Consider the following 26,920-nt stretch of genomic DNA (forward strand, 5'->3'; position numbering starts at 1 on the left):
AATAGGATTTAAAGAAATCTTTCCACTTTATTGGTACTTAAAACCATTTTCATTTCTTGCTGTTCTTTAAAAGGTAAGCTGGAGCATAGGAAATAATTCCCTATGTAGCTCTAAGGTAATGTTCAGGTTAAAATGAAATTTTAATTATGTAAATCATGTAGTTTGGAGTTATGTTATTCTTAGAGTTCTAGACTAAGGTTTTTTGTTTGTTTGTTTGTTTTTTAAATAATGATGGTGATTGACAGCCAACGCAGGTAAGTAGCATTTCCTAAGCTTGTATATCTGAGCCACAAAATTCTATACCCATAAATTAGAGAAAGCATGGTAAAACTACTGTTTTTTAGAATTCTACTTTTTTTTTTTTTTAATAAATTTGGAATAACCTTACTGCAAGGCAACTCAATTTTTTTCCTAGATTCCACTTGTTAAATTCATCACATAGGATACTTTGGCAACAAAAAGGAATATTGGGACTTAGCATTTATTCTCTCTCTCTGCAGGCATCTAATGATGAATTTAGCTGAAATGCCACAAGAACAAGCCATTACAGTCATACATAAAATCTGCTGTCCTATGCGGCGTTAAATGCCACACATGTTGGTAACAGAATTTTTCTCTCTGAAGTGGGTTCTTTGTTGAGACTTGCCTTATTTCTCTTGTTTTTATTTTTAAGAAGAGACTTCCATCTCAATAAAGAAGGAAAGATCAGTAAGTAATAATTTAAACATAACTCAGAAACTGAATTGAAAATTTAAGACATATGAGCAAACCAAAGTATATTACATTTTACTGTGATTGTTAATCTGTATGATTTGAAGTCAGACTGGCTTTGAACTTCCGCTTTACCACTGATTAGATTTTTTTAATTTGGAAGGAGTCGTTTTATCTCTCTAAACTTCCGTTTCACCATGTACAGAGTGGGCATAATAATCATGGCTTCATAGAGTTACTGTCAGTATCACACGAGTAATGAACTCCTAATTCTACTACATATGCATAGGAAAAGCTTCCCTCTTGAAGAGGCTGCTCTGGAGAGTAAAAGTGCATAACCCTTTGGTGTTGCTACGTACCAAAGCAGCCCAAAAGCCAGCAGCTTAAAACAACAACCGTTTATCAAACTCAGAATTCTACGAGCTGGCAATTCCAAAGCCACTGCCCTGGTACAGAATCACCACCCTGGATTCCCCCTGCCAGGTGATTGACAGTCCTTTAGTTCCTAGATAATCAGGTGGCCTGCCAGGCCAAATGGAGGGTCCAGGACAGCAAGGGAGAGGGTCATTGGAAGGCTAAGGCAGCAGCTATATATTAGCCAGTACAAAGTATTCTGATACACAATGGTTAAATGTTGGCCATGTTAGCCCTGTCCCATTCATATGACAATCTTTTTCCTGTCAAGTATCTTGGTATCCCATCATTAATAGTCCCACAAATTAACAGAAAGCACAGTAAAACTACTGTTTTGTGGAATTCTACTTTTTTATTAAGAGCAACCTTATTGCAAGACAACCCAAAATCTTTTCCAAAATCATAGGATGATGAATTCAACAAGTGAGATGTGAAGGCCCAATTAGCATTGGTATTCCCTATATCTTCACAACAAGTATACCGCTTATATCCATGTGTCTGTCCATCCCTCCTATCCCAAACTCCAATAAACCCACATCAAAAACAAGCACACATTATATACATACTCCTTAGAAATAGGGCAACAATTCTTAGGAGAAAAGGTGGTAGTGATGGTGTCTTTTGCTGAGAATTTTCCAAATTTTTAAGTGGGCTTCCCTCTTGATTATACATTTCACCTTTAATTCATTTTTATTTTCTTGCATTTTTCTATAATCAGTGAAGAGAAACTATGCCACACCCTCAACACTTTACTTAGATATTTGTTCTCTGAAATACCTCATTTAATCACTCAGATGTTCTATCCTCCACAAAACACTAGGACACGAACACAATTCAGCCAAGTTCTTTGTCACTTTATAGCAAGGATAGACTTTCCTCCAGCTTCCAATAATGTGTTCCTCATTTCCATCTGAGATTTCATCAGAAAGGCGTGTACTGTCCATATTTCTAACAACATTCTGATCACAGTCACACAGGTAATCACTAAGAAGATTGAGGCTTTCTCTGCAGCTCTCCTCTTCTTCTAAGCCCTCAACAAAATCATCCTTACAACTATTTTCCTGGTAAAGTACATAAAAATCTCTCCTAGCCTTTATCCATTATTCAGTTCCAGAGCTGGTTCCATATTTTTAGGTATTTGTTACAGTATCTCCCACTTCTTGGTACTAATTTCTGTCTTAGTCCTCTTGGACTGCTACAACATAATATCATAGACTATAAAAAACAAACTATAAGACATAGGCTATGGTTTTACATAAACTGTAAAACCATAGACTCTAAGACAAAGTTATTTCTTACAGTACTAGAGGCTGAGAAGTCCAAGATAATAGCACTAGCAGACTTGATATCTGGTGAGGGTTTTGACCCATAGACAGCGTGGGTCCTTTTTGCTGTATCCTCAAATGGCAAAAAGGCTAGCTAGCTCCCTAACCTCTTTTGTGAGGGTCTTGATCCCATTTATGGAGCAGAACCTCATGACCTAGTCAACTCCCAAAGGTTCTACCTCTTAGTACCAACACACTAGGTATTCTATTTCAACCTGAGTTTTGGTGGGGCACAGACAGATGGGTAGCTTGATAAAACATATTCAGCATTTCAATAATACAGCAATTATATTTGTCAAGTGGGACAAAAAAGCCCCATTTTTTCAGATAAAAGAAAATAAGCTAGTGGAGATTTGCACAGACATGCAGTTCTTGAAGTAGCAAAAGAGATACACCCCATTTCAAAAGTCATCATGGGTTAAAACATCGAGAAACATGAAACTAGAAATAATATGGAGAAAGCTAGAGGAAATATGGTAATATGGAGAAATCTCTGCGGTAGAGCCCAGGAGCCTATATTTTAAACAAATGATTCTTACTAGTACTAAAGTTGGAAAACCATTGGCTACAAACTATTCACTGTACTGAGGAAATGCAGTAGTAAAAGGGCACTAACCTGGATAATAAAGAGAGGGACTGCAGCTTGCTAAGGCAAGTTCAAGATATCCATTGGTTACAGATTTCTGCCCCATAAGCTGGGTAGGGTTTTTCTTCTGTGCTTTTTTTTGCATAAATCCACCCTTAAGTCCATCTTGATAGCACTAACACTCCCTACTTACTCATTTTACTTCTATGGGAGTTGTGTAAAGCTGGCTAAGATTGCTCAAAGCAGACATCCAGATGTAGTTCCCATCCTAAACCTTGACAGATAACCAGTAGACATTCTTCTGAAGCATCTGTAAGACCTAGAAGTCCCATCTGCTGAGCAGGAGTGTTGACCTGAATGACTTTGGCTCCAGATAGCACTGAAGTCACAGAACACTCTCTAGGGGATATGACAAGTAGATCCCACTCGCTGATGAGACCACTCTACTTCAGCCATCTCATTTTTACATAATATGGTACAAAAAGCTTGACTTAAGAACGTATTGAGTAGGAACAGCTCCGGTCTGCAGCTCCCAGCAAGACCAATGCAAAAGACGGGTGATTTCTGCATTTCCAATGGAGGTACCCAGTTCATCTCATTAGGACTGGTTAGACAATGAGTGCAGCCCACGGAGGGTGAGCAAGAGCAGGGCAGGGCATCTCCTCACCCAGGAAGCTCAAGTGGTCGGGGAACTCCCTCCCCTAGCCAAGGGAAGCCATGAGGGACTGTGCCATGAGGAATGGTGCATTCTGGCCCAGATACTATGCTTTTCCTACGGTCTTTGCAACCCACAGACCAGGAGATTACCTCGGGTGCATACACCACAAGGGCCCTGGGTTTCAAGCACAAAACTTGTTAGCCATTTGGGCAAACACCAAGCTAGCTGCAGGAGGTTATTTTCATACCCCAGTAGCACCTAGAATGCCTGAAGCGAGGGAGCCAAGTGGTCTTGCTCAGCAGATCGTACCCCCACGGAGCCCAGAAAGCTAAGATTCACTGGCTTAAAATTCTCACTGCCAGCACTGCAGTCTGAAGTCGACCTAGGATGCTGGAGCATGGTGTGAGGAGGGGCATCCGCCATGACTGAAGCTTGAATAGGCGGTTTTCCCCTCACAGTATAAACAAAGCTGCCAGGAAGTTCATACTGGGCGGAGCCCATCACAGTGCCACAAAGCTACTGTAGCCAGACTGCCTCTCTAGATTCTTTCTCTTTGGGCAGGGCATCTCTAAAAAAGGCAGCAGCACAGTCTGGGGCTTATAGGTAAAACTCCCATCTCCCTGGGACAGAGCAATTCAGGGAAGGGGCGGCTGTGGGCACAGCTTCAGCAGATTTAAACGTTCCTGCCTGCTGGCTCTGAAGAGAGCAGTGGATCTCCCAGCACAGCACACACTCCCGAACTGTGCTAAGGGACAGACTACCTACTCAAGTGGGTCCCTGACCCCCATGCCTCCTGACTGGGAGACACCTCCCAGCAGGGGTCAACAGACATCTCATACAGGAGAGCTCTGGCTGGCATCTGGTGGATGCCCCTCTGGGACGAAGCTTCCAGAGGAAGCAACAGGCAGCAATCTTTGCTGTTCTGCAGCCTCTGCTGGTGATACCCAGGCAAACAGGGTCTGGAGTGGACCTCCAGCAAACTCCAGCAGACCTGCAGCAGAGGGGCCTGACTGTTAGAAGGAAAACTAACAAACAGAAAGGAATAGCATCAACATCAACAAAAAGAACGTCCACACAAAAATCCCATCCAAAGTTTACCAACATCAAAGAACAAAGGCAGATAAACCCATGAAGATGAGCAAAAACCAGCACAAAAAGGCTGAAAATTCTAAAAACCAGAATGCCTCTTATCCTCCAAAGGATCACAACTCCTCACCAGCAAGGGAACAAAACTGGACAAGAATGGGTTTGACGAATTGACAGAAGTAGGCTTCAGAGGATGGGTAATAACAAAATCCTCCAAGCTAAAGGAGCACATTCTAACCCATTTCAAGGAAGCTAAGAACCTTGAAAAAAGGTGAGCGTAATTGCTAACTAGAATACCAGTTTAGAGGAGAACATAAATGACCTGATAGAGCTGAAAAACACAGCACAAGAACTTCATGAAGCATACACAAGTACAAATAGCTGAATTGATCAAGCAGAAGAACGGATATCAGAGATTGAAGATCAACTTAATGAAATAAAGTTTGAAGACAAGATTAGAGAAAAAAAAAGAATGAAAATGAATAAACAAAGCCTCTAGAAATATGGGACTATGTGAAAAGACCAAACCTATGTTAGATCGGTGTACCTGAAAGTGACAGGGAAAATGGAGCCAAGTTGGAAAATACACTTCAGGATATTATCCAGAACTTCCCCAACCTAGCAAGACAGGCCAACATTCAAATTCAGGAAATAAAGAGAACTCCACAAAGACACTTCTTGAGAAGAGCAACACCAAGACACATAATCGTCAGATTCACCAAGGTTGAAATGAAGGAAAAAATGTTAAGGGCAGCCAGAGAGAAGTCGGGTTACTCACAAAGGGAACCCTATCAGACTAACAGCAGAACTCTTTGCAGAAACCCTACAAGTCAGAAGACAGTGGGAGCCAATATTCAACATTCTTAAAGAAAAGAATTTTCAACCCAGAATTTCATATCCAGCCAAACTAAGCTTCACACATGAAGGAGAAATAAAATCCTTTACAGACAAGCAAATGCTGAGAGATTTTGTTATCACTAGGCCTGCCTTACAAGAGCTCCTGAAGGAAGCACTAAATATGGAAAGAAAAAAACCGGTACCAGCCACTGCAAAAACAAACCAAAATGTAAAGACCATTGACATGATGCAGAAACTGCAGCAACTAATGGGCAAAATAACCAGCTAGCAACATAATGACAGGATAAAATTCACACATAAAGATATTAACCTTAAATGTTAACGGGCTGAATGCCTCAATTAAAAGGCACAGACTGGCAAATTGGATAAAGTGTCAAGATCCATCTCACATGCAAAGACACACATATACTCAAAATAAAGGAATGAAGGAAGATTTACCAAGCAAATGGAAAGCAAAAAAATAAATAAAAATAAAAAGCAAGGGTTGCAATCCTAGTCTCTGGTAAAACATTGTTGAAACCAACAAAGATCCAAAAAGACAAAGAAGGACATTATATAATGACAAAGGTATCAATGCAATAAGAAGTGCTAACTATCTTAAATATATATGCACCCAATACAAGAGCACCCAGATTCATAAAGCAAGTTCTTAGAGACCTACAAAGAGACTAAGACTCCCACACAATAATAGTGGGAGACTTTTAACACTCCACTGTCAATATTAGACAGGACAACAAGACAGAAAATTAACAAGGATATTCAGGACTTCAACTCAGCTCTAGACCAAGCAGACCTAATAAACATCTATAGAGCTCTCCACTTCAAATCAACAGAATATGCATTCTTCTCAGTACCACATAGCACTTATTCTAAAACTGACCACATAATTGGAAGTGAAACACTCCTCAGCAAATGCAAAAGAATGGAAATCATAACAAACAGTCTCTCAGATCACAGTGCAATCTAATTAGAACTCAGAATTAGTAAACTCACTCAAAACTGCACAACTACATGGAAACTGAACAACCTGCTCCTGAATGACTACTGAGTAAATAACAAAATTAAGGAAGAAATAAATAAGTTATATGAAACCAATGAGAACAAAGACAGAATGTACCAGAATCTATGGGACACAGCTAAAGCAGTGTTTAGAGGGAAATTGATAGTACTACCTGCCCACAGGAGAAAGCAGGAAAGACATTGACTTGACACCCTAAGATCACAATTTAAAAACTAGAGAAGCAAGAGCAAACAATTTCAAAAGTTAGCAGAAGGTAAGAAATAACTAAGAGCAGAGCGGAACTGAAGGAGATAAAGACATGAAAAGCCCTTCAAAAAATCAATGAATCCAGGAGCTGATTTTTTGAAAAGATTAACAAAATAGGTAGACCACTAGCCATACTAATAAAGAAGAAAAGAGAGAATAATCAAATAGACACAATAAAAAAGTGATAAAGGGAAGATCACCACTGATCCCACAGAAATACAAACTACCATCAGAGAATTCTATAAACACCTCTACGAAAATAAACTAGAAAATCTAGAAGAAACTGATAAATTCCTGGACACATACACCCCCCAAGGCTAAACCAGAAAGAAGTCGAATCCCTGAATAGACCAATAACAAGTTCTGAAATTGAGGCAGTAATTAATAGCCTACCAACCAAAAAAAGCCTGGGACCAGACAGATTCACAACTGAATTCTACCAGAGGTACAAAGAGGAGCTGATACCATTCCTTCTGAAGTTATTCCAAACAATAGAAAAAGAGGGACTCCTCCCTAACTCATTTTATGAGGCCAGCATCATTCTGATACCAAAACCTGGCAGAGACAAAAGAAAATTTCAGGCCAGTATCCCTGATGAACATCGACGTGAAAATCCTCAATAAAATCCTGGCAAACCGAATCCAGCAGCACCTCAAAAACTTTATCCACCACGATCAAGTCGGCTTCATCCCTAGGATGCAAGGCTGGTTCAACATACGCAAATCAATAAAAATAATTCATCACATAAACAGAACCAATGACAAAACTACATGATTTTCTCAATAGACGCAGAAAAGGCCTTTGATAAAATTCAACACACCTTCGTGCTAAAAACACTCACTAAACTAGGTATTGATGGAACATATCTCAAAATAATAAGAGCTATTTATGACAAACCCACAGCCAATATCATACTGAATGGCCAAAAGCTGGAAGCATTCCCTTTGAAAACTAGCACAAGACAAGGATGCCCTGTCTCACTACTCCTGTACAACATAGTATTGGAAATTCTGGCCAGGGCAATCAGGCAAGAGAAAGAAATAAAGGGTATTCAGATAGGAAGAGAGGAAGTCAGATTATCTCTGTTTGCAGATGATGTGATTGTATATTTAGAAAACCCAAACTCCTTAAGCTGATAAGCAACTTCAGTGAAGTCTCAGGATATAAAATCAATGTGCAAAAATCACAAGCATTTCTGTACACCAATAATAGATAAACATCGAGCTAAATCATGAGCAAACTCACATTCACAATTGCTACAAAGAGAATAAAATACCTAGGAATACAACTTAAAAGGAATGTGAAGAATCTCTTCAAGGAGAACTACAAACCACTTCTCAAGGAAATAAGAGAGGACGCAAACAAATGGAAAAATATTCCATGCTCATGGATAGGAAGAATCAATATCATGAAAATGGCCATACTCCCCAAAGTAATTTATAGATTCAATGCTATTCCCATCAAGCTACCATTGACTTTCTTCACAGAAGTAGAAAAAAACTACTTTAAATTCCATATGGAACCAAAAAAGAACCCATATACCCAAGACGATCCTAAGCAGAAAGAACAAAGCTGGAGGCATCATGCTACCTGACTTCAAACTATACTACAAGGTTACAGTAACCAAAACAGCATGGTACTGCTACCAAAACAGGTACATAGACAAATGGAACAGAACAGAGGCCTCACAAATAATACAACACAACTTCAACCATCTGATCTTTGAAACACCTGACAAAAACAAGCAATAGGTAAAGGATTCCCTATTTAATAAATGATGTTGGGAAAACTGACTAGCCTTATGCAGAAAATTGAAACTGGACCCCTTCCTTACACCTTATACAAAAATTAACTCAAGATTGACTAAAGATTTAAATGTAAGACTCCAAACCATAAAAACCCTAGAAGAAAACCTAGGCAATATCATTCAGGACATAGGCATGGGCAGAGACTTCATGACTAAAACACCAAAAACAATGGCAACAAAAGCCACAATTGACAAAGGGGATCTAATTAAACTAAAGAGCTTCTGCTCAGCAAAAGAAACTATCATCAGAGTGAACAAGCAACCTACAGAATGGGAGAAAAGTTTTGCAATCTATCCATCTGACAAAGGACTAATATCCAGATTCTACAAGGAACTTAAACAAATTTACAAGAAAAAAACAACCCCATCAAAAAGTGGGCGAAGGATATGAAGACACTTCCGAAAAGAAAACATTTATGTGGTCAACTAACATATGAGAAAAAGCTCATCATCACCGGTCATTAGAGAAATGCAAATCAAAACCACAATGAGATACCATCTCATGCCTGTTAGAATGGTGATCATTAAGAAGTCAGGAAACAACAGATGCTGGAGAGGATGTGGAGAAATAGCAATGCTTTTACACTGTTGGTGGGAGTATAAATTAGTTCGACCATTGTGGAAGACAGTGTGGTGATTCCTCAAGGATCTAGAACTAGAAATACCATTTGACCCAGCAATCCCATTACTGGGTATATACCCAAAGGATTATAAATCATTCTACTATAAAGACACATGCACATGTATGTTTATTATAGCACTATTCACAATAGCAAAGACTTGGAACCAACCCAAATGCCCATCAGTGTTAGACTGGATAAAGAAAATGTGGCACATATATACCATGGATAAATGTGGCACATATATACAGCCATAAAAAACAATGAGTTCATGTCCTTTGCAGGGACATATATGAAATTGGAAACCATCGTTCTCAGCAAGCTAACACGGGAACAGAAAACCAAACACTGCATATTCTCACTCATAAGTGGGAGTTGAACAATGAAAATATATGGGCACAGGGAGAGGAACATTACACATTGGGGCCTGTTGGGGGATGGGGGGCAAAGAGAGGGATAGCATTAGGAGAAATACCTAATGTAGATGGTGGGTTGATAGGTGCAGCAAACGACCATGCCGCATGTATACCTATGTAACAAACCTGCACATTCTGCACATGTATCCGAGAATTTAAAGTATAATTAAAAATAATAATAAAAGAATGTGTTTATGTTACCTCTCATGGAATCATTTTGTTTTCAAACTTTTGTTCCATTCGGTGCAGTGAGGAGAGAGAAGAGAAGAACTTTGCCTTTTATACATGCTTGTTGTGTGCATAGAGATTTCTGAGATATTGAATCTATTTAGATTCAAGACAGGTGGACCAAACACTTCAGGTAAATTCCTCAGGTTTTAAAATGATTACTCATCGCTTCACCAGATGCTCTGAAATTTTATCAGCACTGTATGCTTTATACAAATGCTTCCTGAAAAGGGAGAGATGCCTAGTTTAATGCCATGGCTTTTGTTTCGTGCTTACTTCAATGAGGAATGAGTTCAAATTCATTTTTTAGCCTCATCTGTTTACATTTTTTTCTGTGAGCAGATGGCCAGATAATTACCTAAATAAGGAGTTACTTTTCTGGAGTTGGCCTGCCAAGATTCATTGTGATAGCAAATACAAATGCTATTAAAATCAGGAACATTTGGAAGCTTACATTGCTGTGTCAAAATAGTAAATAATTTGAAGGCTGTATCTTTTAGGCATCCTTTTAGGACATGAAGTTTTCAGGAAGAGTTGATAAGGGTAACGCAAACCAAATAAAGGTAATGAAAACTAAATAATTTTTAAATAATTTTCTGCAGCTCTCCATTCCAGTTTGTTAATAAATACAGAATATCTTCAATTACAATGTAAACGGGATTCATTGTATGAAGCAATCTCTCTGGATGATATGTCATCATTGAATAATTTACTAACAGCCATTGAACAATGTCCAAAATACAGCAGAATCATTGCTTCGTGATTCAAATTATGACATGTTATAATCATTCCTCTTTAGTACTAGAGGAATGTGAGCCTGGAAAAGTTTCTTAGCCTTCCAGAGTCTCTGTGTTCCCATCTACAAAATGAAGAAATGGAAACACATTTCCTCAGGAATACAAGATTCTTTCCTGATCTAAAATTCTGTGACTTTTTAGGTCATTGACGTTGTTATATCTTGTGTTCTTCTGCATTAACAATCAAGTAATGAAAGGAAGACTGATTACAGACTCAGATATGAATTTAAATCTTGCTTCCTGACTTCCTAGCTGCATGAACGTGAACAGGACACCTTTTCCTGAGCTACTTCATGTGGAAAAAATGGAGATCACCTACCTCATGGGATTATGATAAATAAACAAGGAAGTATTTAAAGTTCCGATACTGATTCTTCACTTATCAAGTCCTCAATAAGCTGTATTTCTTTTCTTATATTCCATCATTTTAGAATTCTCAAATCTACCTTTTCTATGAAACCTTCCATCCTCTGGTACCAACAGAAAAGATTACAATTCTGGAGAATGTACTAGACGGATGATAAAATATAGATGAGAATTATAGCAGATAAAACCTAAAAGAATTTTTTTCCCTCCTCAGTTGTCTTAATAAAAAGAATGATGGCAGCTCTTGAAGAGAGTTGACCCTCCTGATGTTCCCTTTTCTTTTTGTCACTGAAGTCTCACATTGGGTTTGCTTTTGTAAATGAAATACATCCGAATCATGAGAAAGTGGCATGCTTCCTGTATGATAGAATACCTTTCCTCATTGCTCCTTTCCAACAATTTTTAAATTATTTTCGCTATTCTATATCCCAGTTTTTAAAATTAATACCATCATGATTATGTGTTCATTATACAAAATACTAGAAAATAAATAAATGCAAGACATTAAGCATAAACACACCCTCCAAAGAGAGCTACTTTATATAACTTCCTGTATTTTCTAATTACATGTAAACATTATGTAAAACATGTACAAAACAAGTTAGTACTATATATTTCTAATGTAAGCATCAGAATAAGTGTTCTATAAAAGCTGAGGTGTGCTTTGCTTTGATATCTGTTTTTCAGTAACGTGCTGGACACAGGGTACATACTGGATACCCTTTTAAACTTAATATATTCCATATATCTTTTTGTGTCAATAAATATAATTCTACAGCATCACTTTTAATGATCACATAGTATTCTACAATATAGATAAAATCAAAACTTAATTTATTTCCTACTTTGACTTGTCAGGTTTTCTGTGTTTTTTTTCCCCTATAACAGTGTTTTAATCAACACCCATGCAAACAAACCTATGCCCCTCTTCTTCTTTCTTCTCAATGATTTCATTTGGATAAATTATTAAAAGTAGAGTTGCCAAGTTCAAGTAATCTACTCACAATTTAGGGAATCATTACATATTGCCAATTGTTCTCTAAAAGATTATGTCAATTTACAAATCCAGTCAACTGAGATTGACCATTTTTCTGCAATTGCAGGTATAGGTATTATGTTGAAAAATAAAAATAAAAAACACATTTAAAAAGCAAGTCATCGCATCCTAAGTGTTGAATGGCAAGAATATCCATTCTTCATGGTATGTAACCAGCCCACGACACCTTTCCAAACTCTTTTCCGAATATACAAGATCCTATAACCCAGCAAAGATGCAGTCTCACTAAAATAGTATAAAGAGAGTTCTGTCTTGTCCTACTAATTTGATTAATTTAGGAAAAATGACAGGAGAATTCCTATAAATTGTCCATTGACATTCACATGAATTCTCTTCCTTTGACATTTTACCATTCTACATCAATATCACTTTCAGCAAATAATGTTTTACATGCAGATAGTTTTACAATGCCCACTTAAATTAATTCTAAACTGTTATGAAATCCATAAAAAACCCTTGTGGAACATTTGTAGCTTGTATAGTAGTCTCCCATTATGGAATCAAATGTGAAATGTCTGTGTGGGAGCTGTTTTCCTAAGGTAAATAGATTATTATTTATATCTCTAGGTGCAAATGCTTTTAAATAACCAGAACATACAGCATCTGAATGTGCCCTTACATAATTTTCACAGCTGCTGCATTCTCGTCAGTGCACTGTCATGGTGCGGCTTTGATGCTTTGATCTGAGTTTGACCCCTAGCCATGATTCTTGCTGGTGTTTTTATCATCCACTCTTAATGTGAACAATAAATCTGATAATATCCAGTAGTGCTTCCTTATGTTCTCTGACTTTGACATTCAGAAAAATCATTAATGCTGCTTCCACTGTGTCTACATCTCCATACTTGAGATTTTTTTCCCCTTTGAAGATATTTTAGAATACATAGTCCTGGAAGTCCAGGAACCAATGACTCTGTACTTGCTGTATTGCATAGTGCTCTGCCTTGTACTTGCCATATTGCATAGAGCTCAATTTGATATGATCACATGATGATTACCAAGAGCTTTAGATATGATTTCGCTCTGTGAAGTAACCAACATGAACGATTAGGAAGGAGGCTGAGTGATAGGGTGAAGATTGGAGGGGAGAAAATTGAGAATTTAGAAAGATAAGTAACGGAAACTCTATCTCAAATTGATTTAAATAATAGAAGTTCAGAGGCACATGTGCCTGAAGTACAGAGGTCAGCTGACTTGAGATTGTTCTCTCTTCTGAAATGGCGCAAGAAGAACCCTTTTCCATCCTGTGAGAAGGACCCTTTTTCATGCTGTCTTCATTTCCTGACTCTGCTTCCTTCGTGCTGACTCCATTTTGTACAGGCTTCCTGCCTCATTGTCCCCAAATGCCTGTCTTGTTGATATTCAGGTTTCTTCTTGATTAAGCTGTCCAATCTAAATAGCCAGCATTCTACTGTGAACAGTTGGGAACTTAAATCTCACACATGCTATCTTATTCACATTCAGCAAACAAGAGCACAGGTTTTTCATTCTCAAACAAAATTACTGAGTTTTGACCTAAACAAATCACCCTAGAGCACTTGCCCATTCTATACTGGTAATGCAGCTGGGTATGGGGTCATGCCAATTAGCTTAGACTTGAGTCAAAGATTCTAATTCAGAGGTCAAGCCAGCTACCCTTGAAGCACAAGGGACACATTGTTCCAAAGGGTTGGAACCAGTAAACAAATGGAAGTGCTACCACCAAGAGCAAGAGGAATATATGCTAGGTGGCCAAAAAGACAGATATCCACCAGGGTAGCTACAACTAAATGAAACATTGGGTTTTACATTAGTTAGTTCAGGCTGCTGTAACAAAATTATTGTAGACTGGTGGTTTAAACCAGAGAATGCATTTTCTCACAATCTGAAGTCTGGAAATCAGAGATCAGGGTGCCAGTATGATTGGGTTCTTGTGAAGGCTCTCTTCCTTGCTTGTAGACAGCTGCTTTTTCACTGTGTCTTACATGATAGAGAGAGAGAGAGAGAGAGAGAGAGAGAGCTCTGTGGTACCTCTCTGGTGCCCATCATGCAGGCCTGACCCTCATGACTTCAACTAAACCTAATTATATTTCAAAGGTTCCTTCCTTAAATACCATTGCCCTGGGAGCTAGGGCTTCAACATATGAACTGGGTGGGGGCCAGGGATGTGGCATAATTCAGTCCACAGCATTCCTCCCCTGACCTTCCAAAATTCATGTCCTTCTTGCATGCTAAATATATTTATTCCATCCCAACAACCCCCGAAGTATGAACTCATTCCAAGATCAACTCTAATGTCCAAAGTCTCATCTAACTCTCATGTAAATCATAGGGATGAGATGCGGGTGAGACTTGAATATGAATTCATCCTGAAGCAAAATTACTTTCCAGCTATAAACATGTGACACCAGACAAATTATACACTTCTAAAATACAAGAGTGGGCAGGCATAGAATAGACATTCCCATTCCAAAAGGGAAAAAACATAGGAACGAAGGAAGGCATGATGGGTCCCAAGCAAGTCCAAAACGTAGCAAGGCAAATATCAGTTCTTAAGGCTCAAAAATAATTCTCTTTGGTTTGATGCCCTGCCCTCCAGGCAGAGATGGCAATGTCACTCCCATGACTTGACAGGGTGGCCCCGCCCATTTGACCTGGGATTGCTGCCCCTGTGGCTCTCTGAAAGTACTCACTCTTTGAAATGGAGTAAGAAACAACTCTTCCCCCTCTGCCTGTGATGGGAGTGGCAGCCCTGGTGATCTCTAAATCACCTTCAATATCATCCTTTTTTCTTGAAGAATAGTGCATTTTCACAACCAAATAACTCAATGGTTCCATCCTATAGATTCCAAAACGTCTGACAGCCTTCCTTCATTTTACCTAGCCTTCATCCCTTCAGTTCAAACTGGTAATGACCCCTATGGTATAATCCAATCTCTATTCTGGCTTCCACTGTGATGGCTGATTAAATCCATTGTTTTCCCCATCTCTTTTTCAAGTTATTATTAGGCGACATCTTTAGTGTTCTCTTCAGAAAAACTTTCTCATTTTTTCACAATATAGGTAGCCTGAAAATTTTCCAAATATCTAAGCTCTTGCATCTATGCTTAACAATTGCTTCTACAATTTATTTCTCTCTTCTTGCATTTTACTATTAGCAGTAAGGAGGACCCAAGCCATACCTTTGATATTTTGCTTGGAAATCTTGTCTGCTGTATACTCAATTTCACCACATGCAAGTTCTAACTTTCACAAAACCCTAGAACAAAATTCAGCCATATTTTTTTCCTTCTACCTGACAAAAACTGCTCTTTGTCTAGTCTCCAGTAACATTTTCTTCATGTCTGTCTAAGACATCACTACAATCACCCTTTACATCTACCTTTCTGCTATGCATCTCAAAATTCTTCCAGTGTCTAACCATTGCTCAGTTCCAAAACCACTTCCAAATATTTAAGTATTTGTTACAGGAGCCCCTTCTTCTTAGTACAGAATCTATTATAAGGAATTGGCTAATGGAATTATGGAGGCTGAGAACTCCCAAGATCTGTAGTCAAGCAAGCTGATGGAGACCCAGGAGAGCTGATGTGTAGTTCCAGTCTGAGACCAAAGGCATGGGAACCAGGAGAGCTGATGATGTAAGTTCTAGTCCACCATTATTACATTGGAGATTTAAGAAAAGTGGGTGTTTCAGAGTCTGAAAGCCAGTAAAGATTATTGTCCCAGCTCAAGCAGTCAGGCAGGAGGGGTTCCCTTTTACTAAATCTTTTTGCTGTATTCAGGTCCTCAAATGATGGGATGAGGTCCATCCATGTTAGCAAGGGCAATATGGTTTACTCAGCCTATCAATTTAAATGTGAAATTCATCAAGAACCACCCCACCCCTGCCCCACCACAGACATACACAGAATAATGTTTGGCCAAATATCTGGGCACCCCATGGCTCAGTCAAGTTGACACCTACAATTAACCATCACACACACACACACACACACACACACACACACACACGGGAAGCTTGAAGTGTATCTTATACTTTCAGAAAATAAATTGAAGGAAGAGTTTATGGAGTGAAATGCCAAAAGCAGAGATGCCGTATCCAGTAATGATTCTGCTAAAAAAGTTTAGATACGCTGGTCAAATACTGACTTTTTGTATATATATTTGTTTTAATTTAATGAAGGACATGATTTGAAGAATCTAGACTAGATTGCTGATGTATCCATTAGTTCTTCAAATAAAGCCATGGTAAATGCTTGAGCAGTATTCTATTGCTGTGACTTGATGTTTAAGTTCTCTAAGAAGGGACTGTAGTGCAGCATTTTAAGATAAGTAAAGCAAGATTTCTTTATGTTTAAGATGTCTGATCTTAAGTACCCAGCTTTCTATTGTGAAGACTTGAGAACCTATTTTTTATTTGGACACTAGAATGGGAAACCATGTAACCTAAAAGTATTCACAACATTTTCGCAATAAGTAAATTCTTTGAATGTTCTCCATCAGTTGATTCTGGGTCATGTGGCATTTAATAGGTAATTTTTAATTTGAAAAAAGAAAGAGAGCATTCATTCTTAGAAGAAATTTAGATGGCTTCTGGGACATCTGGTTTCAAATAGCATGGCACTCTGTACTCTCAAATTGCTATATTAATTGGCCTACAGAATGGGCTATTTAAGATTAGCTATTTAAATGTTGGGAAATGGCTACTAAATATAGTGATTTTAATTTGGGGGTAATTAATGGTGACTTAATCTTCTAGGAATAATCAACAAAATCCAGCTACTTCTGCCAGATAGAAGCAGTAACAGTTAGGATACTAATTTTGCTCCTATAATAAAGCCCCAAAATGTTTATTTTTGTCTCACACAACAATCTGAAGATAAGTAACCTCCTGGGCAGATTTTTTGGTATCAATGGTAGATTCTCCTAATTCCTCTGGCTTCCTTAATATTCAACTCCCATCTCTAGGTCTAAAAAGGCTTTGCTGGTAACTTCTCTCCCACTCCAACATCTGCCAGTGGAAAAAAAGGGGGGGGGGAAATGAAAGATGGACACAGAACCTCCTTGTGGAAACATGACCCAAATGTTGCCACATCACTTCTGTTTATTTCTCATTGCCCACAAACATGGCCACACCTAGCACCAAGTAAGTCTAAGAGATAAGATCCTTTGCTGGACAGCATTGGGCACAGTTACACCCTATATCTTTATAGAAAAAGGTGAGTATAGATAGTAGGGAGAAAGCAAGAAGGCTTTGGCACAGAGCCTCTGAAGGACAGGGGCTATGTCCCATCCACCAAAGCTAAGTAAGGGGCATATGTCCAGATCTGCCAGTAAGTGTGCCAGGTTGTCCAAATAGGAATGACCATGAAAAGAACATAAGATTCTTATACACTTATGAAAATAGTGTTCCTAATGCAGCTTACCATGGCTTCTAGATTCCAGCATGTAAAAAATTATAACATGTACTCTTTACTTCTGATTTTTTTGAATGCCTATTTTTAAAAAGTTTAGGAAATACTAAAAATAAATAAAGAAGATGATAGTCAACTACAATTCCGTTAGCCAGAGATAACCATTACGTTATCTTTAGTTGCTGCTTCTATGGCTTTTCTCCATGTGACTTTTTATTTACATAAATGGACTCAGTTTTGCATTATGTAACCTGATATTAATAATATACGTTTTTCTCACACCATTAAAATGTGATTCTCAATATAATTTTATATTTGCATTAATTTAACCTGTAGAAGTTCCAGAATTTTTTCAACATATTGCTGATGTTAGACTGTTAGAGTTTCCAGTCTCTATTAGTATTAATGATGCTACTATCAACATCTTTATGCACACATTTTGTCTGATTTTGTATTTATTAATAAAGAATCTTAAAGGTGAAATGGACTCAAATGGTAAGGAAATTTTGAAGGCTCTTAATCTATATTGCTAAATCACTTTCCAAAAAGTGTTGTGAAAATTTCTTTTTAAACTAGTTCTACTAGTTTTTTTCATATCACCCTCACTTGCATTATTACAATTAAATAAATTTGACTCAGTTGATTAAATGAAAATGGACATTCACAGCCCCTTGATGACTGATGAGACCTACTGTGGTTTCACATGTACCAGCAATGTTATCATGATTAAATTATCATACTTTGATCATGTATTCATTTCTTGTTTTAATGCAAATATGAACAGTCCTGCCTGACTGTGTTAAGCATGAAAGCAGGTACAGAGTAAATGAAGATATCTCATTTAATGATATACAATTTAATGATATACAATTAATTTAATGATATACAATTTAATGATATACAATTAATTTAATGACAGCAATCAACTTGATCCATCCAAGAATCTTGAAGAATGTATTTTTTTTTTTAAGCGAAAGGACATTGAATTACTGATTACTGAAATAAATGGTACCTCACTTATATTTCAAAGCTCATGCAGTTTTCTCAGAGGAAAGACTTTAAATTCTTATTTCAAAACACATTAATTCTGAACCTAGATAAAATCCTAACACATTTGATGATATGATTTTCAAATACATAGCAGATTAAAAACAGCAAAGTAGAAAGGAGCAGCAGACACATTAACAACAAATAATGGTCGCTGAGAAAATGACAAAGAGAAGAGATAGAAATGTTTATAACACACACACACACAAAACCCTGAAATTCTGTTTTTTAAAATGGTGATGTTTTTAATAATAACAGTGTTTAAGTAAATTATAGCTCATCTATTCAAAGATTATTAAGAAGTCCTTATATTATTTTTACAAGAACTTTTAATGTCACAGAAAAAAATCGCTTTTCTACTAAGGGGGAAAGCTGGATATAACTTTGCAGATAGAATTTAATTACAAATATGGTTTTAAAAGTTGAAGAGATATCCTGGAAGTACTGTTCTTAGGAACAGTAAGATTATTTTCTTCTTTTTTTTCTGTATCTTGTAAATTTTCTAAAATGTATATGACGTATTACTTTAATAAAGAAAATTTTTATGTTACTTTTAGAATAATATTCCAGAAATTTTAGGAGTAGAAATTATTCTTTCGTATGTTACTGACAAATAGAATTATGCAAGTATTTGTGCTTATAATGGTAGCACAGTTATTTTTTAAAAATCCAATAGAGCCACGGGCTGTATTGCAGAAGACCTGGGAAAGTTATCTGTTGCTGAAGATTTTTAGCTAAAGTAAAAATAAATATACAGTCTATGTAACCACATAAAAGTAAACAACAGAGATTCAAAACTCATAATTAGGGGTGATTTTAAAAATCATTATTTAGGTATTAGTCTATTGAGGATGTCTCTTGAGTAATATTTAAATTATGTTTTATAAAATAATGATCATAGTGACTATGATGGCATTAGAAAGAAAATTCTTAAATTCAGTAAGTCAAACATCATCATATATTTAGAAAGAGTGCTCATGCTATATAAATATTGAAAACACTCTAGAAACCAAAATTACATTTCAAGTTGGTAGAACCCCAACAATTTTAATCAAAATATTTTTAAATTTTATATACACTCATCTTGCATATGACAGTGGCATGTTTATGTAAATTGTTTTTGTAGCATCTCTCAATTAGAAGTTTTTTGTTTGTATTTGGTAGGAGTAACTTTCAACTACCTTTACTTAGAAGAATTTATAGTATTTTCCAGAAAATTATTAAATGTATGAGCTTTAATAATAGTCATTGGCAGAGTTTCTAAACTAATAACATGAACAGTTAAACTACATTATTTCCTTCATGAAATTATAAATTACAATGGATATATATGTCAGTTTTCACATTATTGTCTCACAGACCCAAAGCTATCCCTTTTTTTTTTTTTTTTTTTTTTTGAGATGGAGTCTCTGTGTCGCCCAGGGTGGAATGCAGTGGCGTAATCTCGGCTCACTGCAACCTCCACCTCCCGGGTTCAAATGATTCTCCTGCCTCAGCCTCCCGAATAGCTGGGATTACAGGCGCCGTCGCCAACACACCCAGCTAATTTTTGTATTTTTTTGTTTGTTTTTTGAGACGGAGTGTCGCTCTGTCGCCCAGGCTAGAGTGCAGTGGTGCGATCTCGGCTCACAGAAAGCTCCGCCTCCCGGGTTCACGCCATTCTCCTGCCTCAGCCTCCGGAGTAGCTGGGACTACAAGCGCCCGCCACCTCCCCCGGCTAAATTTTTGTATTTTTAGTAGAGACGGGGTTTCACCAGGTCAGTCAGGTCTCGAACTCCTGACTTGAGGTGATCCACCCGCCTCGGCCTCCCAAAGTGCTGGGATTTCAGGCGTAGCTACTGCGCTCGGACAAAGCTCCCCTTTTCTGTTCAGCCTCGCGACGCTGGGGCTGAGTTCCTGCAACCCAAGTTTCTGCTTTGCCAGCAGCCACCTGCTAGGCTCTGCCAGTAGGGGCCTCCAGAAGGAAGCTGCAAGGCCGGAACTGGGAGGAGAAACTCACTTCAGGTACGCTTGTAGTTCCTGTATCTCCTCTCCAGCTACCCTTCCTTGCTGTGGCAACAAGGGTTCATTCCAGTAGCAACTACTGAATTCAGTTTGCAGTTTTTCTAACGTTTGCAGAACCAGTTCCATTGTACCCTCCTCTTCAGAGACGGCAGCATTAGCTGGCTGGTGCCCCTTTGTAGAAATCTGGGTTATGACTTCACAGGACTAGGGGTGTCACATTTAACATAAAATTATAGGAAACCCAATTTGAATCTCAGAAAAACAACCAATAAACATTTAGTAGAAATATGTTCCTGATATTGCAAATTTAACTGTGTTTACTGTATTTTATCAGCAGCCATGTGCAGGGTCCCTTCTCTAAGCTTCTGTATTTTAATAATTCCAACCATTTCCCTTTACTCCCTAGCCCCTGAGTAGCTGTTTTCTGCTATTGCTATCTTTGCAATAACTTAGTGGCATCAACTTGATACCCACATTATTCTTTATATTCTGTCCTGTCTCCTGACAACGTTGATTGATACAGTAGAGTTTTTTAAAGCAGATACTGGGATTGACAAGATAATTTTCCTACCAGTTAATATTCCTATGTATAAGTTAATAGGGATACGTATATGGCAACTCTGATAGAAGCTATCTAAACTTTGTTTACCCTGGGGGTAAATGAGTTCATATATATAATATTTGTAGTTCTATGTGGTTCAGAGACATAAGTCATAGTAAATTCTTGTGCATAGCCTATCTCCTTTATCAACATTTTAAGGAATTCAGGACTTACTGTGTATGCTGTGTGTGTGACTGTAAAATTGTGACAGGAGGACAAGAAGAAAAACAACTTACAGATTTCATGTGGTTGTAAAATACAACAATTGTTAATTTGTAAAATAGATTAATTTCCAGTCCACTTGCACCTGAGTTCTAGACTCTGGACACTAATTTCATTCGTTAGCAAAATACTCAGCACACCCGGTTGTATATTCATCATCTCAGTGGCATTTACATGGTGTTTGCATCGCCCTTATCAAGTTTATCCAGGCTTCCTATTTACTCTTTACCCTGTTCCCACACGGTTCCAACCACTGCTATAGTGGCCTCTTTGACTTTAGTGACCACCTAGGTAACCTCCCTTTTTCTTTTTCTTGCCTGGTGTGAAAAGATACCCAATACCATCTTCTTTATTGCTGACTGGGAATGTCCTCTCAAAGCTCCTAAAATTCTTGACGCTCTCCCTTTTTTTGCCTTTCTCTAGCTGGACTATTTTGATTATACCTTTCTGAACTGACTCTGGGTTTCTGGCTTGCCTCAGGCCACATTTCTGGCTTACAGTTTGACTTTCATTGTAATTCCCTATTTATGGCTGTAGTTGGTTGTACGGTGATCACTTCAAACCCATCGCTTCCTGCCTGAAATCCTGTAATTGCTAGTGTTTGACATTCGAAACTCCTTATCCCTGATTTGCCTCAAACTTCTGGTTCTCCTGTGTGTCCTTTCATCTTACCTGGGGCCCTGGATTAGCTCTGGCCTTGCTGCTTTCCAGGCCTGCTTAAATAAATGAGCAAGCTATTTCTAGCTAAATAAAATGAGCTGGAAAGAATAGGCCGAACTGGGAGAATTAGGTGACTATTTCTCCATGTCTGATTATCTGCGAGAGTGCAGGGAAGGATGTTGCAAAGCCTTGGGACTAAGCTTGCTGGCTCTGGAGCATTTTCTTGACTCATCTCATGCACTGCTCATGAGAACCCCACAGGGTAGGCATCACCCTTTCACCATCCAGACATAAGAAAGAAGGATTAAAGCTTAGAAAGGTTAAGTAACTTGCTCAAAGGCACACAGTAGCTAAGGAGGGGAGCCAGGAATTAAATTCAGGCTGTTTCTGGTCCCATTTTGTTTTAATCACTATGCTATATGTGCTTGATTTCATATAATTGAGCCCTCACAATCTGTCTAGTTCTGCAATTCAGTGAGGTTTGGGGTAGTAATGATTGGTTGCAAGTCCAAAAAGTTTCACTGGTCTCATGGCAGCAGAGCAAATGCTGTTATCTTCCTAGGCTCACAGCAGGAGCATGTGCATTCTGATTGACCACACACTTCCCGCCAGCTGCATAAAATCACTATTCATGATTTAGATTGGAAAGCATACTGATGGCCTGCATTTTCTTCCTGTGTGTGACTGACTGGCAGCTGTGACTCTAAATGCACAGAACTATAGGCATGAGAATAATTTCAACAAGTATCCTTTAAAGCATTATATCTTTTTAAAGCCATCTCAGCCATCTTTAAGTGTATGGTTCAGTAGTGTGAAGAATATTCACATCATAGTAAAACCCATCTCCAGAACTGTTTTGATTTTGTGAATCTGAAACTCTATACCCATTAAATCACAACTCTCCTTTTCCCCTCCCTACAACTCTTTTGTTTCTATGAATTTGACCACTTTATATACCTAAGAAAAATGGAATTTTACAGTAGTTATCTTCTTGTGACTGGCTTATTTCACTTTACATAATATCCTCAAGGTTCATCCATGCTGTAGCACATGACAGGGTTTTCTTTCTATAACTGAATAATATTTAATTGTACATATATACCACATTTGTATATCTATTCATTAATCGATGGACAAGAAGTTTGATGCCACTTCTTGGCAAGAGTGAATAGCACTGCTGTGAACATAGATATGCAGATATCTTATAGAAACCTTGCTTTCAATTCTTTGGAATTCATATCAAGAACTGAGATTATCAGATCCTATGGTGTATATTTTTTTAATTTTTTGAGGAAACTGCATACTGTTTCCTGTTGTGGTAGCATTATTTTACATCCCACCAATAGTACACGGCAGTTCCAATTTCTCCACATTCTCACCAACACTTGCTATTATCTGTGAAACACTGTATCTTTTTCTTTTTTTTAATGATGCACTATAATTTTTGTTTCAAAAAATATATGACTTAAGCTAATATTTTGTGAGCAAAAATGCATGGCCAATATATTTAAATATTATCCAGGCTTCTAAGTGTGTTCACTTTCAGAAGCTAAATATTTTCCTGAACATTCCTTAAGTAAATGAATAACTTGCTCTTTTGAACTTAAAACACATACTTGTTTCTTCATTCCTGTGACTACCACTGTCTTACCCAGCATCGAAAGCTTCTTAAAATTAGTCAGAGGAAGACAAGTGGGAAGGTGTAGACTTCTCACTTCAATAGTCTGCTAAAGATGGAGAAAAAATATGGTGCTATTCAAAGACAGTCTATACTTAAAGATTTAGAGTTTTGGATGGAAATAACCCGGTGAAATAGCAAGAATGTTTGAAAGAGAACTTGACAAACCACTGCTGCAGAAAGCTGAATTCCAAGGAAGTATGCCCAATATCCATGAAGCTGAGAAGTAAGTTTCTGAAATTATGCCTTTCTATTCTTTTTTTTAATTTCTTATTTGCCTAAAAAATGTCAACCACTTGTTGAGGCAAGCAGAGTCTTGCTACTGGAACATATAAATTAACCAAATAAGAGTATTATGTAAATAACAGTACATTTGGATATTTGTTTAGTGGCCCTTTTATGGAGTATTAGAAATCACCAACTTTTGACTTTAAGAAAAGAATATTAATATGTGTGTTGTCAGTAATATTTTGATTATGTAATATAAGTTTGTTTGTTTTTTTTAAAAAAAAAAAACCTTTAAAACATTTGTCTTATTTCTATTAATGTCACTTGATTTTTCTGGTTTCCAATTCCCGCTTCATTCATAGAAGCTTCTAGAAGTAAATGTCTTTTTTCATTTTAAACATGAAAGCAGATGAATAAAATGAACTTCTAATACATTTAATATCACACTTACTGTGAGACAACCATATTGAGATTCTCAAAAAATTGCTTGTATGGAGAAAAGAAGATTATCATTTTCAGGGCCAGGCACGATGGCTCACACCTATAATCCCAGCACTTTGGAAGGCCAAGGCAGGCAGATCACCTGAGGTCAGGAGTTCAAGACCAACCTGGCCAACATGGAGAAACCCTGCCTCTATTAAAAATACAAATATTAGCTGAATGGGGTGGCGGGTGCTTGTAATCCCAGCTACTAGGGACGCTGAGGCAGGAGAATCACTTGAACCTGGGAGGTGGAGGTTGCAGTGAGCCAAGATCGTGCCACTGCACCGCAGCCTGGCAACAAAGCGAGACTCTGTCTTGGAAAAAAACTGAAAAAACAAAAACAAAAAGAAAATTATCATTTTCTATCCAGTGACTAGTAAATTTTCTAAAGCTATCAGATAATTTATAACAATAATGGATTTAAAAAACCAACAAGACAGATTTTTTCTATTGACATATATATGACATATATATTCATATATGTATTCATATATATGTGTGTGTGTGTGTGTGTGTGTGTGTGTGTGTGTGTGTGTGTGTGTGAAGGTAAATACTGATCAAAATCCAGGGCAGCTCACTTGGAGAGAAAAATTACAAATACCTATTAGGTAAAACAAGATTATTTGAATTATAGGAGTAAGAGTTAAGAATAAACTAAAAACAAAGCACTTGTTCTTTCTAGCAGCTGAAAATAGCAAACCTGGGGACAACAAAGTTTTTCTTCCCGTATTCCTTATGCTGGTTAGCTAGCATGATGACTAAAACAGAAATGTGTCTGCCATTGTAGATCTTACAATTATTTCTTTTTGGTGGTAGTATTCCACAATGGAGAGCATTAGATAAAAATAGGCTGTCTTTTACAACATTTTAATTTAGTCTTTGTTAATGTTAAAGAGACAAATTCCTTATTGAATTACTGAGCAAAGCTTAATAATAATGAAGTTAGAGGAAAAACACCCACCACATTTTATAAAGTATTAAGCAACAGAAGTGCTGTTTTTCCTGTTTTTAGAAAATAACCACTGAAGCTTATCACTTGAAAAGCAAACTTATTTTGCAAAGAACTTACTAATTTATAAAATAATGAGACTTTGGAGAAGCATCTTCCTTATCAATTGTCTTATACGTTTCAGGGACGTGATAGAACAAACCAGTGTCACAGTCTCTTGGCACCACTTTTAGGATATGAATATATTTGGCACCCTCCCCACGGTGTTCAGCCTTGGGGTTCTCAGCCAAAACTGAAACAAAGTTCTATTTCCATAGCTTCTCCACTTCTATGACATAATGTAGTTATGCTATCTTAAACTTATTCCTATTAAGTTTGTAGTTGTTAGGAGGGTTTTTTTTTTTTAAAGACTAAAGTTATTTGTATCTAAATATATAACTTTCGTAAACAGAGTATTAATTAGAAAGTATAGTTTTTCCTTAAGCTTTAAGGACAATTCATAAGTCTAAGTATTTTTATATAAAATATAGTCACTTGATTCCACTGACTCGTGACTTTAATGGATTAACTTCCCCCAAAATTTACTCTCATTTACAAGCCTATTAAACTTCTTTAAATACTTCAAACTAGGTTTCAAATTTATATGACGTTTAACAAACACTTTAAATGCCTGATGGGGCAAACTTAAAATGTAATAAGCCAGTGCTTGCTAAACACTTAACCTCTGAAAAGCTAATAAATCAAACCTATAAATGTAGTAAATTAGAGTCTCCTAAGCATTTCAAACATCTTAAAATCAGGACTGGAAGCAAGAGTTCCAGTAAAAGATGGTGGATTAAATGCAACCATTAAGGTCTGTTTCATTTTTATCCTCAACTAAAATAACAGTAAAGGGCTTTTCTAAGGAGACATATGCCAAAAGGACCAAACCAGAAGAGGAGATAACAGCAATAAAATTTCGTAGGTTGAAGGCAGATAATTCAGCAGACCCAAGAAAGCTAACGCTAACAGTGGGAATAACTGAGAAGCACCCAATTTACAGTGTGGAACTCCTGAAAGTAGTTGATGATGTTGAGTATTTTAAAAAGTAGCAATAAAGATAAAACTAAAGTATCTTTTCAAAAAGCAGATTGATCTAGGAGAGAAGATTTAATGTTACTGACATTAAGAATTCTCTTAGGAACAGCTCAATCAGAGCATGCTACAGTCAAGACTGCAGTCACTTCCTCACTTCCAATCTTCTTTTTTAGTGTCTCATTCTTAAATGGGAAATGTATTGAGGTTCAACTCCTAATATGAGAACACAGAAAAGAAAAATTGGAAGGAACAGAAAATATTTGGGAAGAAAGAAAACCGTCTAAAGAGATTCTTAACATTCTCAAAAGAATAAAATATATTGTATCCAGGAAACCAAAATAGCGTGATACAAAAAGGGATATTCAGGAAACAAAAATCTCTA

At 37.3% G+C, this 26,920-nt stretch overlaps 1 protein-coding gene across 8 annotated transcripts in view; it reads left to right on the plus strand.

Annotated features, from left to right (window-relative positions):
* The window catches only part of OXR1 (oxidation resistance 1), a 477,189-nt gene that overhangs the window by 281,250 nt on the left and 169,019 nt on the right, over positions 1-26,920 (plus strand). The window contains exon 1 of one of the 8 annotated variants that reach the window (XM_037999852.2): positions 23,831-24,027. The exons of the other annotated variants lie outside the window; for them this stretch is intronic. Within the exon in view, the coding sequence (XP_037855780.2) occupies positions 24,015-24,027 (13 nt within the window). The 5' untranslated portion in view covers positions 23,831-24,014. Of the gene's footprint in view, positions 1-23,830; positions 24,028-26,920 lie in introns of those variants that run through there. 8 annotated transcript variants of the gene reach the window in all.

Source organism: Chlorocebus sabaeus, chromosome 8 (genome assembly GCF_047675955.1).
Source record: "Chlorocebus sabaeus isolate Y175 chromosome 8, mChlSab1.0.hap1, whole genome shotgun sequence".
NCBI lineage: Eukaryota > Metazoa > Chordata > Mammalia > Primates > Cercopithecidae > Chlorocebus > Chlorocebus sabaeus.